This window comes from Cebus imitator, unplaced genomic scaffold (genome assembly GCF_001604975.1).
Source record: "Cebus imitator isolate Cc_AM_T3 unplaced genomic scaffold, Cebus_imitator-1.0 Scaffold386, whole genome shotgun sequence".
Lineage (NCBI taxonomy): Eukaryota > Metazoa > Chordata > Mammalia > Primates > Cebidae > Cebus > Cebus imitator.
The window spans coordinates 42344-56671 of NW_016107701.1; the positions used below are offsets into that span (position 1 = coordinate 42344).

The following is a 14328-nucleotide window of genomic DNA, read 5'->3' on the forward strand; positions in this document are numbered from 1 at the left end:
TTTGTTTTTTTTCTGAGATGGAGTTTTGCCCTTATTGCTCAGGCTGGAGTGCAAAGGCACGATCTTAGCTCACTGCAACCTCTGCCTCTTGGGTTCAAGCGATTCTCCTGCCTCAACCCCCACAAGTACCTAAGATTACAGGTGCCTGACACCACGTCCAACTATTTTTTATATTTTTAGTAGAGATAGGGTTTCATCAGGTTGGCCAGTCTGGTCTTGAACTCCTGACCTTGGGTGATCCACCTGCCTCGGTCTCCCAAAGTGCTGGGATTACAGGTGTGAGTCACTCTGCCCGGCCTTTTAGCTCTTTCTTTAAAGTGCTAGGAGACGTATTCATTTGCCTAGCTTGACTTCTTTTGAAGCTCAGCCTGGCATGTCTGCAATGCTTTCAGACACCTGTGATATTTGGAGAAGTTTTGAAGAGCTGCCAATGAAGTTAAGTGAGGAAATCAAGTTGTTGATTATGACGGGGCGATGATAGGGACTGAGGTGCTCCGTGGACTCTGGCTGAGTCCGGCACAACAGTTACCTGCTCCTGGGAAATTTGCACAGGGTTTCGGAAAACTGTCCAGAGCACAGTGGGGTTGCAAGGGGGTGTGGTCAGGGACCCCTGGTAGCGGTAATACTCAGCAGTCCTCTCCGGAAGCAGCTCTTCAATGTTGAATCCCGGGATGAATGCTTCCTGGCCTAGGGAGACATGTTGCAGGGGTGATGGTGTCAGCCTCACTCCCTGGGGCATAAGTGCAGATCAGCAGAGTGCCTGAGCCTAGAAACATGAACCAGCCCCTCTCAGGGTCATCTCACCCCAGGACCTGGTTACAACACTGCTCAACGACCTACTGCTTATAACCTGCTGAACACAAGGCAGCACCTTCCCCTTGATTTGTTTTTCTCAAAGTCACACAAGGCTGACTACCTCCTTCTCCAGCAGAGAGTGAATATGCATGCAAGGACCCCTCACCTTTGTACTTTACACGTTGAAGGTGACTGAAGATCTTGTCATAGGACGGATTGAAGGACCCCATCTGCAGCAGAGACAGGGCAGGTTAAACTGGGGCAGAACAGGAGAGGCTGAGCCAGTACTGACCACTGCTATCAGAAGGGCGAGGCTGCAGGTATGTTGCCACCACTGCCAAGGTCCTTCCCGAAGGATCCACTTTACTGAACAATGATGATGGATCACTAGGCTGTTGAGAGTTAGGGTAATGGTCCTGCCTGCTTGCATCTCAGGATGTCCTGTTTTCAGTTTAAGGCATTGGGCTTGAATGTCCTGGAGTATGGGGTACAGTGTGTGCTCTTGATGATCCAGATGTGAGCCTGAAGGATGTGACTAACACCCACATCACCCAGAACTTAAGGAGCTCTAAGTTCACAAAAGCCACATCAGACAAATGAGCACGTTGGGAAATGAGCTACATGCTGCCTCATTAGGAAAAAAGCATGCAAGCCAATCAGAAGACATCAGTGTTTTTTGGGATAAAGAAAGAATCCATTCCAGAGTTCATATACAGCAGGGGTCCCCAACCCCCAGGCTGTGGAGTGGTACTGGTCTGTGGTCTGTTAAGAACTGGGCCTCACAGCAGGAGGTGAGCAGTAGGCAAGCAAGCATTACTGCCTGAGCTCCGCCTTCTGGCAAAGCAGCAGAGGCATTCAAGTCTCATAGGAGAGCAAACCCCACCTCCCTGCTCCCTGGTCGGTGGAAAAACTGTCTTCTATGAAACTGGTTCCTGATGCCAAAAAGACTAGGGACCACTGATCTACAGGATGAAGCTTGGATAGCAGGAGTTGTATCAAGGGTTCAGGCATCCGATGGGGCAGATGGAGTATGATGATCCCTTTCCAGCACAGGTCCTCCCCAGCTGGGCAATTCCATGCCTTATGCAACAGGGCGAGACGTTAAGGCTCATTTTTCTAATGGACCAAAGAACATTCCCCATTGCTGCTGCCCAGCCACAGAAAAGTGCCGCCTCCAGGCAAAGAGAGAAGGGGCACTAGAGGGGGATACCCCCTGCTCTGGAGTTGACATAGAGCTGATACAGGAGCAGCAGATTACCAACAGGTGTGCATGGAACCAAAGGTGGAATCCCAATCTCATCCCTGCTTCAAATTTGACATGAGAACCTTTTCAATATCTCTTACCTCAATGAGAACAGCTAGGACAGCGAGGCCTTCTGACTTGTTGCTGGCACTGCTGGCATTGGGATACAGGTCTGAGTTATAATGAACGATGTGCAGCTGCAGTGGAGAAAAAGAAAATGAGGGGTCCTGCAGGCATGTTATCAGGAGATAAGCAACTCATGAGAGCCTGTCACTTCTGCAGAAGACTTGAATCCAACTGGGAGGACAGAACCCCAGCCCCTTAGCCCCCCAAACTAGCTTAGGTCTCTCAGATCCTCCTCTTATTTTGCCAAGGATAAGGACATGTGCCCAAGGTGGTCAGGGCACAGCTTCCTTTGATGCATTTTAGAGACATAATACATCAATCGTACATGCAATACACACTGGTTTGATCTGGAAGGGCAGGATGACTTGAAATGGAGGCTTCCAGGACATAGATTTCCATTTTTTCTGACTGGCAACTGGTTGAGAGTTACTATCAATAGAAAGGAATGTCTGAGCTCCGATAAGAGACCAAGATTTTATCATGCAGATGAAGCCTCCAAGTAACACCCTTCAGAGAGAAGAGACTGTAAATATTTCTTATCAGATCTAAGGTCTATGTTGATGTTGATGCTGGTGAGCTTTTTCTGAATTCCAAAAGGGAGGAGGGTATCCTGAGTCATGTCCAACTCCGTCTTCCCATCATGGCCTGAACTAGTTTTCATGTTAACTTTGGAATGCCCTTGGCCAACAGGAGGGGTCTATTCAGATGGCTGGGGGAAGGGTGGGGGGCTTAGATTTATTTTGGTTTACACAACACATGCATTTTTGTTGGTTCTTTGTCCTTGAGACTATGACATATTGAGATTTTATCTCTATTTCTTTTCTCTTTTCATTCATCCTTTTCCATCTCATATGTTTATAAATACAATTCAAACCTATGTTATTGAATACAGCTTAATTTCCCCATTTTGAACTTTAAATGGCTCCTTCTAATTTAAAAAAAAAAAATATATATATATATATACATATGGCAATCAAATNTTTTTTTGAGACAGAGTTTTGCTCTTGTTGCCCAGGCTGGAGTGCAGTGGCACGATCTAGGCCCATCACAACCTCCTCCTTCTGGGTTCAAGTGATTCTCCTGCCTCACCTCCCGAGTAGCTGGGATTACAGGTGTGTGCCACCATGCCCAGCTAATTTTGTATTTTTAGTAGAGACAGGGTTTCTCTGTGTTGGTCAGGCTCATCTCGAACTCCCAACCTCAGGTGATCTGCCTGCCTCAGCCTCCCAAAGTGCTGGGATTACAGGCCTGAGCCACTGTACCTGGCCTATTTCTTTTAAGTGGTCCTCTGTGAAGGATTTCTTCAGGCCTCCTGCTTCACTATCTTCCCCTCAAAGGACTTAGTCTGCCACACTGCCCACCCCGTCTTGGCTTGGCATCACTTTGAGAAATAAAGCTGACTTCGATATGATTAAAACCCCTGAGGTCCTAAGTCCCTATTTCTTTTTACAGCTGACCTTTGAACTTGTGGTTTGTCTAAGTACTTTTGTTATTGGGTTCAGGGGAAGTGAAGACAAATCCAAGCATAAAGGAACTCCCTGTTGTGGAGATTAAGATAGAATCTTATATGGACTCCATCCAAAAGAACCACTACACTCCCAAGGACCTTTCTTAGAGGACCCACTTTAGGGGCACCTTGATGTCTTTTCTCTAGTATTGGCATTTATGGTCCATCTTAACCAGACCCTTGGTCTGATGATGTGACTTAATAGCAGAAAATACAAGAAGTAGAAATATTTTTAAATACACAAACCCTGCCAACCTACACCCTAACCTCCTTTGTGAAAGGAAAATAAATCTTAAAACCCCAAAATCACTAAGCCAAAGGGAAAAGTCAAGCTGGGAACTGCATCAGGCAAACCTGCCTCTCTTTCTATTCCTAAATAAGACGGCTACAAAGATTTAAAAAAAAAAAAAAAAAAAAAGCTACACATCTCCCTCACATTTTGCCCACGAGGAAATTCACTGCGGGCCCCAAGGTGTTTACACTATAACTGTTCTGTTGAATTTCACCCAAACAATGTAAATTGGTAACTTATCTTCACAGGATCAGGACAAAGGACAGAACTCAAAGTCATCCCTCTGCTCACCTGAGACAAATTCATATCTAATTGCTTTCTCTGCCCATGTCCATTTTATCTTGTAAGAATGCAGATTCGCTGAGCTATCTGAATGCACACGTGACTATTCCTCTACTCCTCTCTCACATGTGAACACTGATCAAAGACTCAGAAGCACCTCCTGACTTTTGCCTCCCCACACCTTTTAAACATTTCTCCCTCTTTCCCCAACATCTGTCCTTTCCCCTTTAAATATTGAAGCCCTCACTATCATCTTTGGAGAAAGGCACAGACTTTTCTGTCTCCCATGCATGTGTCCTTAACCTTGGCAAAATAAACTTCTAAATGGACTGAGACCAGTCTCAGACACTTTTTGGTTTACAACTTCTTTATTCCCTATGGGGGAAGCAGAGGTCTCAACACTGCAATTTGGTAGCCTCGAGGAAATTTCAGTTCTTGAGCTTCAGGGAAGGGGCTGCTCTGAAATATGTGAACCTCCAGTGGTGCCATCCTATTGAGCCAGATCCTATCCCTTCCAGGCTTGGAAGTAGACCTGTGATTAGCCTGAGACATTAAGCAGTTCAGCAGTCGCGAAAGGCAGGGAACGGTCACATCACTATTTGCCATGGACTCCCCTGGCTGATCAGTCAGCAGCCTTTACCTCCTTGTATTTCCCTGTAAACATTCAGAGCCACGCCTCCACTTCAGGGCTATGGGAGTGCCAGAGTGAAGCATCTCAACCCTCTCCTCGACCCACCCCATCCCACAATTGCCTAGGGACAAATGCTCTGCCCTCCTCTAATTTTCTTCTGTCATTTTGCAGTAGCACCTCAAGGTGACATGACAAGATGCTGTGCTGGCTGACATCCCATCCCTCGTGAGTCTGCTTGCCATGATGTCCTGCACGTTGGACGGCCAGGCATCCCTAGACTTGCAGCAGGTGGGAGAGTGGCCCTAGACCATGTCCCCGTGTTCTAAACACAACCCATACTCAAAGAAAGGAAAGACAGCATCAAAAAGATGCAGAGAGCGTGACACAGGAAGAAAGGCTGAGAAGTTCTGGGGAGCAATGAGCTCAGTGTGAGTCAGCAGGAGATTTCTGTCTGCACAGACAAGAAGTCAATGTCTAAAAGAAGGGCATGTATGTCCTGCTGGGAACACTGCCTCCCCGGCATCATCACTCAGTAAAAGTCACAGAGACAAACTCAGCATGTTTAGGAGAAGCAAGGGACCAGGATATGCAGATGAGCTGCAGGCTGGTGGAGTGGCGGCACCCCCCTGTGCCAGGGCCAGAGGTGAGGCAGAGAGCCTGAAGGCAGCCTGTCCCATGCTCTGATGTTATCTGCACAGCAGCCAGGTGGAGAGGGTGCCACACCACCCACTGCAGAGCAGCCTCTGCCAAATGGCAGCCATACTTACCTCGGCGGCGAAGTGCTTTCCGCTGATGGTGTGCTCAGAGCCATGCGGGTCCTTCGGGTTCCCCCAGTGCAGGTGCAGCTGTGTGGCATTGTAGCGAGACTGGAGCCCCTGGATGTGCATGTGCGAGGGCAGGGTCAGCTTCACTGCGGGGAGTGGAGGAACAGCCTTCAGAGCCCTGGCCAGCTGTGCGGTGCCAGAGAGCAGTCATGCAGGCAACACTCCCTCCACCCCTGCCCCCACCCTCTGGACCCCAGAGAGAGACAGCTGGATGGAGCAAGGTGCAGAGCAGAGATGCAGCCTGGAGGTCAGACACCTGGGCTCTTTCCCTGAGAATGTCCCCTTTTCCCCAAAGCAACTCCGGTGGCACCAGCATCTTCTTGGTTCTCCTTGGAAAATGATGCCAGAAACACTAATCCTAGACCAATGGATGGGTGTTTATTTACACCATGATGGATCAGACACCTGGAGCCTTTAGTGAAGTACCTTCCAAGCTTTAAAATTACATAACAACAACAATAACTGCTATTTATGAAGCATTTACTTCACCCTATATGCCAGACCCCAACATACATAATCTCCAGCCTTCACGGTACCCATCAATATGTCCATTTCCAGATGGAAGCTGAAAGAGGCTAAAATTCTCACCTAGAGTCTCATGGCTCATAAGCAGTCAAGCCAGGGTTCAAATCTAGGTTGGTCGGACTCCAAAGCCTGGGTGCCCTCCCACCCCCCAAAACTGTGTGGTTCCTTGAGTTGTTTATGATGGTCCGGAATTCACTCCAGCTGCACAGCCAGAGAACCGCAGGGCTCAGCTTGTCTCCTGCCCCATCCTGAGAGATGTGCTGCCTCTGGGAAGTGCAGCCCTGGCAGGACCGTGGGAGCCCAGGGCTTCCAGCATCCTCTGGAGAGAGTGCTCCAGGAATCTCTCAAAGGCGCTCCCGCCCCATCCCTTCTCCCGGGTGCCTTGGCAGAACCTCTTCCTGCCAGATGGAAAAGGGCAGGCCTGGAAGCCGAAGGAGGCTCAGCCATACCCCCCAGGTCTCCGACTCCTCCCCCTCACCTGAATGGCCATTGTTGGTCAGGAGAAACTGCTCATTGGCAGACAGATTGTAGCCTTGGAACGTGAGGGGCGTGAGGCTGGCGTCATACTGGAGGATGTCGCTGTGCAGGTCTATGGGGGACTGCAACAGGCCCCCACACGATGGGTATTTCTTGGACCAGGTGTTCTCCCCATCAGGACCTGGACACAGAGATCCAAGCTCAAGACTTAGTGAGTTTCTCACAAAGGGTTTTTACTTACCTTCTAATTCTCTGTTCAATACAATTACTCTTTTTCCCCACTTTTCTGAATCCCCAGAGGTAAATCTTCAAGGCCCACAGTCTCAGCCTCCAGAATCAGACCCAGCAACCACTCAGGGCCAGCTGCTCCTAAGTGATGTGGGGAACAAGGACTAGAGCTGCTCAAGCCAGAGCTGGGAACCCACCAGACTCTGCTTTATTTTGTACATTGTTCTTATTTGACACACAAGTGAAGACCTGTTGACTTGCAGCAATTCAGCATGTGCTTAGTGAGCACCTATCATGAGCCAGGAATCACTCTGGGTCTTGGAGCTGCCAGGTTTTATGCAACAGAACCCCTGCTCATCCAAGCTGGCCTTCTAGCAGGGGAGAATTTAGCAAATTTGCCGGGCCACCTCAAGTGGGAGAAATTAGCATCTTACTAACCACAGCGCCAAGTATTATGTTGGTGCAAAAATAATTGCGGTTTTTGCCATTCCTTTCATGCAAAACCCGTAATTACTTTTGCACCAACCTAAATAGGTCTTTGTGGCTGCTGGCTTTGCAAGGATGGCCTTCCTGATGAGAAACGCCTGAGGACATTGACTCTTGATACTCACGTGTAGAGTAAGTATAGAACCCAAACTGATAGGGGTGCTTAAAAAATGTCAAATAATTATAGGCCTGGAATCACAGAGTGAAGTGCAGGGTTTAGGCCGGGGGTGGGGGTGGGTGGAAATATGACCACACTATAAACTAATTATTATAATATAATTGACACACTATCAGTGAAGAGGAACAGACTTTTAAAAAAGTAATTCCTCCAGGGCTCAAGCTTCTTGCTAACTACCAGACAGCAGTTCCTCCACTGGAAACGAAAATAAACATCCTATGTGGTCTTTAAAGAATGTAAATCTATGTTTAAAAGATTATCTCCATGGTAATTAAACAGATTTTCAGGCCAAGGTTCTTCCAGAAAAGCCAAGAATTGGCGTGTCACGGCTCCTTAGGGCGGACCCAGGGGTCTGGTGGGCCCTATCAGAGTTGAGGATCCAGTTTTACCATCGGGGGTCTGTTCATCAGTATTTTGACACAAGGAAGGGGGTTAAATAGAGAAAAGGGGAAAGGAACACCACCTCTTCTGGGAATTCTTCCCTAAACTACCGCACTGTTTCACAAGAGTGTAAATGTCATATTCACCCCACAGAACCCCCTACATCATTTTCTCTAACTAGGGGACCATATCTGAGAGTGGGAAGAATCAGAAGTAATACTTGGCACCCAGGTTCATTTAAAATGCTGTGAGGCATTGGTCCCAGGCTTAGTTCTTACTTCTAGGTCCAGACACACACATTGGAACCCTACCGATTTTTCAGGCTGTCAACCTTCTGCTATGCATTTTCAGAAATGTTAGAGCATGACGGAATTGCAGAACCTCCAGTCCAACCTTTCACTGGACACCAGTCTTCTCACTTGGGCATACCAGAGTCTCCACTGAGCTATACTATTCTTATTTTCTTTCTTTCTTTTTTTTTTTAGATGGTGTTCCGCTCTTGTTGCCCAGGCTGGAGTGCAATGGTGCAATCTCAGCTTCCTGCAACCTCTGCCTCCTGGGTTCAAGCAATTCTCCTGCCTCAACCTCCTGAGTAGCTGGGATTACAGGCACACGCCACCACACCCAGCTAATTTTGTATTAGTAGAGACGGGTTTCTCCATGTTGGTCAGGCTGGTCTCGAACTCCCGACCTCAGGTGATCCACCTGCCTTGGTCTTCCAAAGTGCTGGGATTACAGGTGTGAACCACCGTGCCTGGCTACTATTCTTATTTTCAAGGCCCCAAAGCAACTCAACTACACCAAGATGGCAACTAGAAAAGAGGGAGGCTGGAGTACATCAAAGACAGCACTCCAGGGCCAAACTGGAGTAAGACAGTTATTCAGCTGGAGGCCAAACCAAATGCAGGGAGCAGAATGAAGCAACTATGCGGCCTCATGTAGACCCCCGGGGTCAGGAAGAGACACAGCACAGGGTAAGACTCCCTAAGTGAGGCCGCCAGCCTTTTCTGTGCTCACATTACTGCCTGGGCCCACAGCCAGCAGGGCGGAAGCTGCCAGCCAGACATGAACAGAACAACTCAGGAAGTAAAGAATGCAGCAGTGAGAAGCTTTTTCCTTGCGCACGTGACTAAAGGGAACTGCATTAGAAGGGCTTTCTTTTCCCCTAGTGCAAGTTCAAAAGGTTTCGTCAAGAGGGCATTTTAGTGATAGCTACACAAGAGCCTCTAGAAGACAGGTACCCCTTATTTTCATCTCTGTGAACCCATGTTGTAAGTAAGGTCACATGCCTCATGGGCATTTAGGAAACATTCTCCCAGAGAATGAAAGAAAAAGAGGGCTTGGGAAAATGTGACTCGGGGAATGTTTCCTTTTTCTCTTGCCCTAAATACTCTTTTTTGGAAGTTAGGACCAAATGAGGTATTTGGGGGCAGGAAAGACTAAGGATATTAAAGGCAACAGAGTTGGTGTTGGCAAAACCTTTCTTGGAAAGAGAAGCAGCTATGGTGGATCGGGGGGTCCAGAGAATGAGATTCCAGCCCCAGCTGGCCCAACACCTCCGTGGGTCATGTTCCCTGCTGGAGCCTCCATTGTCCTTCGTACAAACAGTGGAGATAGGGGTGGTGGGATGGGATATGTGTGGATACTATGTTCTGGAAGTTTCCTTCTGGCTCTTAAGCTCCGATATTTATTAAGAATACTAGGGGCTGGGCATAGTGGCTTACGCCTGTAAACCCAGCATTTTGGGAGACTGAGGTGGGCAGATCATGAGGTCAGGAGATTGAGACCATCCTAGCCAACATGTTGAAACCCTGTCTCTACTGAAATATTAAAAAACCAGTGTGATGGTGCACACCTGTAGTCCCAGCTACTTGGGAGGCTGAGGCAGGAGAATCGCTTGAACCTGGGAGGTGGAGGTGGCAGTGAGCTGAGATCATGCCATTGCATTCCAGTCTGGCAACAGAGTAAGACTCCGTCTCAAAAAAAGAAAAAAAATGCTATAACTAATCACCTTCACCATCTATCAGGCAAGTTTGAATGAGTCGGAGAAGCTGCTCATGCCAAGGCAGCTCCTGGACATGTGACGAGGTGCCCAGGAGAACCAGCTTCAGGAATGAGGGCACAGGGCACCAGTGCTCCAGGACTGGCTGGGAGCGGACAGCCACCTACATTAGGAACCTGCCCTGGTCCTGGCTGCCAACCCCAGAGGAGCTCGTCCTTAGGCGCCAGTCACAGGTCTGTAGGGCAGCAAGGTCAAGAAAGCCTTGTCTCTGCCTCCTCCTTCTCCTCATTATTGTTATTTTCTGGTCGTAGCTTTGATCCTTATAACTCCGTAACCTTATAGGGTAAGCAAGGCAAGAATTGTACCATTTTATAGGTAAAAAATGGAGATTTAAGTGATTTGACCAAAGTTTGACTTTGGCTAAGTAACAGTTACCTTACTTGGCTCACAGGACTTCTGTGTCCTTCAGTGTTTTTCTAGGAGATTTTGTGCACCTGGAATTTCCTGCCTCCCCATTGCTCTCCTTGAAGGCAAAGACCATAGCTCATCCATCCCTGGACGTCCCATCGTGCCTCGAACAGGTATTGAGAATCCAGCTTAGGATGGCCTCGGCAAAGGAACAAGCATGAAACAGGTGTTGAGAATCGTAAGCTGGATTCCTAAGCTGGATTCTCAACACCTGTTTCGTGCTTGTTCCTTTCCCGAGGAAGTGCACACCTGCCTTAATTCCCTTGTATATTTCTTCTCCTCAAAAAAGAGGAGGAAAGGTGAGATCACTTGCCCAGGTTCAAAGCATACCCTCCTAGCTTTCTAGCTTACTAGCTTACCTGTGTGCAGATGGGTTCTGTGTGGGGCCACCCATTGAAAAGGAAATCTGATTCTGCCCTGTAGCCTGGGAGATGGCCAGCCAAGGACATTCCTAGGCCCCTCCCCCAGCATGGAATGGCTAGTGTTTGTCCTGGCCTTGCACAGCTGGGGACACTGTCAGAGCAGCCTACTGTCTTTGGGGCGTGTGAGAGACAGAGGTGCCTTGAGGGTGGACACCGGGACAACCAATATCAGAGGTGACGACAGCAGCCCTTTCTGTTCCCTGAGCCGTGACATGTGGCTGCATAGTGCTGGCCTCATGCTGGCCACTACACCCTGGGCTGCACTTTTTCGAGTCAGTCTCAGCTTTCACACTCGTGCCAAGGGCTGCACTGCCAGAAATCCTCCACTGGGAGTGACTCTTCCTAATGAAGCATTTATTCCAGCTACCGTAAGAATTTGCCTTTGCTCTTCTGAGTTTTGACTTTGCTTCTCTAGTTGGTGGGACTCCTCCCATGGCTGTGACACAGGAGGACCATGTGCCTCTCACGGTTTGTTTTTCTAGGTAAAACCAAGGCATATTTCTTTCCTGTCTATGAATTTTTTCTGCTCTAGGCAAAACAAATGTGGCCAGAGTCCCTGTTTTGAAAGGTAACAAGAGATTAACAGGGCACAGCTCAAAATGCCTCTGGTGATTTCTGATTGGGAATTATGAGGCCCAGGGTAGGACCTGTATTATTCAAGGGCCAGAATGTTTTTACAGAAAATTTCAAATGTATACAACAGTAGAGAGAGGAGTGAAACGAACCCTACATCACCCAGCTTGGACAGTTTACAATTCACAGCTAGTCCTGCCTCATCTATGCTAACCCCATCCCCTTATCTACCTGGATAACTTGGAAACAAATCCAGATGGGTTTCATCTGTACATATTTCAGTATGTTTCTCTAAAACATAAGGGCTCTTAAAACCACAGTACCATGACTACACCTAGAGAGTTAACAATTAATACCTTAAGATTATCAAATCCACTCAGAATTTAAATGTTTCCAATGAGGTCGTAACTTTTTTTTGAGAAGGAGTCTTGATATGTTGCCGGGCTGGAGTGCAGTGGTGCGATCTCAGCTCATTGCAACCTCTGCCTCCCAGGTTCATGTGATTCTCCTCCCTCAGCCTTCTGAGTAGCTGGGACTCCAGGTGCGTGCCACCACGCCCAGCTAATTTTTGTATTTTTAGTAGAGATGGGGTTTCACCATGTTGGCCAGGATGCTCTTGATCTCTTCATCTTGTGATCTGCCCGCTTTGGCCTTCCAAAGTGCTGGGATTACAGATGTGAGCCACCACGCTTGGCCATAGGTCATAACTTTTTAACAGTTTGTAAAATTCAGCATTCAAATACAGTCCACATATTGCAATTAGAGGATGTGTTATGGCCTGCATTACTTGATGGTGGAATGCCTCATCAGAGAACACCTGGGACCCCTCCTCCAAGCTCAATATTTCAGAGCCAGCTTGGTCTATCTTTTGCCCTTAGTGGGTCAGGGGCTCCCAAGTTTCCATGGGTTAGGCCCTCACCGTGTCGCATTGCAAAGGCTTCCCACAGACGACCAGCCCCAGCCCTCCTTGTTACACTGCCAGGCTGGCTCTCCTGCAGTAACCAGATCCATCTTGCTATAGCCTGGCTTGGGTGGCACCACCCCACACCCATCTGTACACTCCCTTTCTTCCGAGCATGCCCTGCCCCACCCCAACAAGACAAAGCAGAGCCTAGTTGTCTTTAATGGCCTCAAAGTGCCCCAACCAGTCAAAGCCTTCAAAGGCCCTCACATCCTGCCCTAGCCTGCCCCATGATCTGGCCAGCTCCCTGAGCCTAAGGAGAGGCTATGCTAACCCGCCTTCACAAATGCTCATGTGAAAAAATCCACTCAAATGCCCTCCTCCTTCCTCTGCACCTTTCTAAATTTCATCCACTCTCCAAAGTCCAGCTCAGGTCCTGCCAAAGCTACCCTAGTGCTTTCTCATCCCTGGCTCGAACTTCTTGGCCAGCCTACTTGGGTTGTGTACACCAGCAAGCTCAGTGACGATCATTAGCCTGTCTCACCTGTGACCGCTATAGCCAGACTCATCAGAAGCCTATTCCAGACTAGAACTCAGACTATGAGTTTCAAAGACCTTTGGAAGACCAGAACTTTATGTCCTATCCCTCCCCATGTCTGAACACATCCTTGAATGGATGCAGAGGGTTTCTTAAGCTCATTTCAGAAATTTACCCACAAAGGGATGAGAGAAGAGTAGATGTGTGGTGGTTATGGTAAGGTGACAATAATGCAAAGCGTTTTGTTTTTTGTTTCTGTTTCTGTTTCTGTTTTTGAGACTGAGTCTTGCTCTGTCGCCCAGGCTGGAGTGCAGTGGCGCAATCTCAGCTCACTGCAACCTCCACCTCCAGGGTTCAAGTGATTCTCCTGCCTCAGCCTCCTGAGCAGCTGGGATTACAGGCGTGCACCACCATGCCCGGCTAATTTTTGTGTTTTTAGTAGAGATGGGGTTTCACCCTGTTGGTCAGGCTGGTCTCAAACTGCTGACCTTGTCATCCACCTGCCTTGGCCTCCCAAAGTGCTGGGATAACAGGCGTGAGTCACTGCACCTGGACTGTGCAATTTAATTTTGAAGTTAATTCATTCATTTCTTCAACGAATGTGTCTAGGATGTGTCAGGCACTGTACTAGGTGCCGAAGATGCAATGGAGAACAAAACAGCTCTAGTCTCTGACCTTGCAGCACTCATAGTCCAGTGTAAGAGACTGATAACAAATCACAAGTAAACTAATGCACAAAGGAAACAACTGCACTCTGTAATCAGCGCTGCGAAGGAATTAAACAAGGACTGCAGCAGAAAAATGGAGGGATCCCTGTTAAGCGGATGGTGCAGGCAGGCTTCCTGGAGGAGGTGCCATTAAAGCTGAGACTTAGGGGTAGAAGCAAGCATAAGTGAAACCTGAGGAATGGCCTTCATGAGAGAGGGCCCAGCAAGTTCAGAGGCTCTGCTGCTGCAATAGAGAGCTGGAATATTCCAGGAATGTGTGATGCATTGGCTCAGAAAGAGCATGGGATCCATCCGGACTCCCTTTGCCAGGTGTGGGTCCTGCCCTGTGCCAAGGCTGAGCTGGGATCATTTGACACCTGCTCATGTTCTTTCCTCTATCTGTTAGAAGGCCTTCCTGCTGGGAGGCTAGTACCCACCTCTCTCTGTGGATGTCATCCAACAGTCCCGCTCCTGTGGCTAGAGCCACAGAGAACACAGCTAAGCCACAGGACTCAGAGAAGACAGCAGCCTTCATGTCTCCTCTAAATTCATCTGACATCCTCAGGATGGTGTCTGCTTGTAGAAGACACTTTTTTTTTTTAAGAGGTGGCATCTTGCTATGTTTCCCAGGCTGGTCTCAAACTACTGGGCTGAACTGATCATCCCGCCTTGACATCCCAAAGTGATAGGATTACAGGCGTGAGCCACCACACCCAGCCTAGAAGCTACATTTTTAAAACAT

At 48.3% G+C, this 14328-nt stretch overlaps 1 protein-coding gene across 4 annotated transcripts in view; it reads right to left on the bottom strand.

The window, feature by feature from the left end:
- The window catches only part of CA12 (carbonic anhydrase 12), a 57970-nt gene that overhangs the window by 14265 nt on the left and 29377 nt on the right, over positions 1-14328 (bottom strand). For 3 of the 4 annotated variants that reach the window (XM_017508090.1, XM_017508089.1, XM_017508091.2), the window contains exons 3-7: positions 6704-6883; positions 5644-5786; positions 2140-2235; positions 962-1025; positions 530-687 (exon numbers count right to left, since the gene is read on the bottom strand). In XM_017508090.1, coding sequence (XP_017363579.1) covers positions 530-687; positions 962-1025; positions 2140-2235; positions 5644-5786; positions 6704-6883 — 641 coding nt within the window. The remainder of the gene's footprint in view (positions 1-529; positions 688-961; positions 1026-2139; positions 2236-5643; positions 5787-6703; positions 6884-14328) is intronic. The other variant, XM_037731197.1, reaches the window with a different exon arrangement.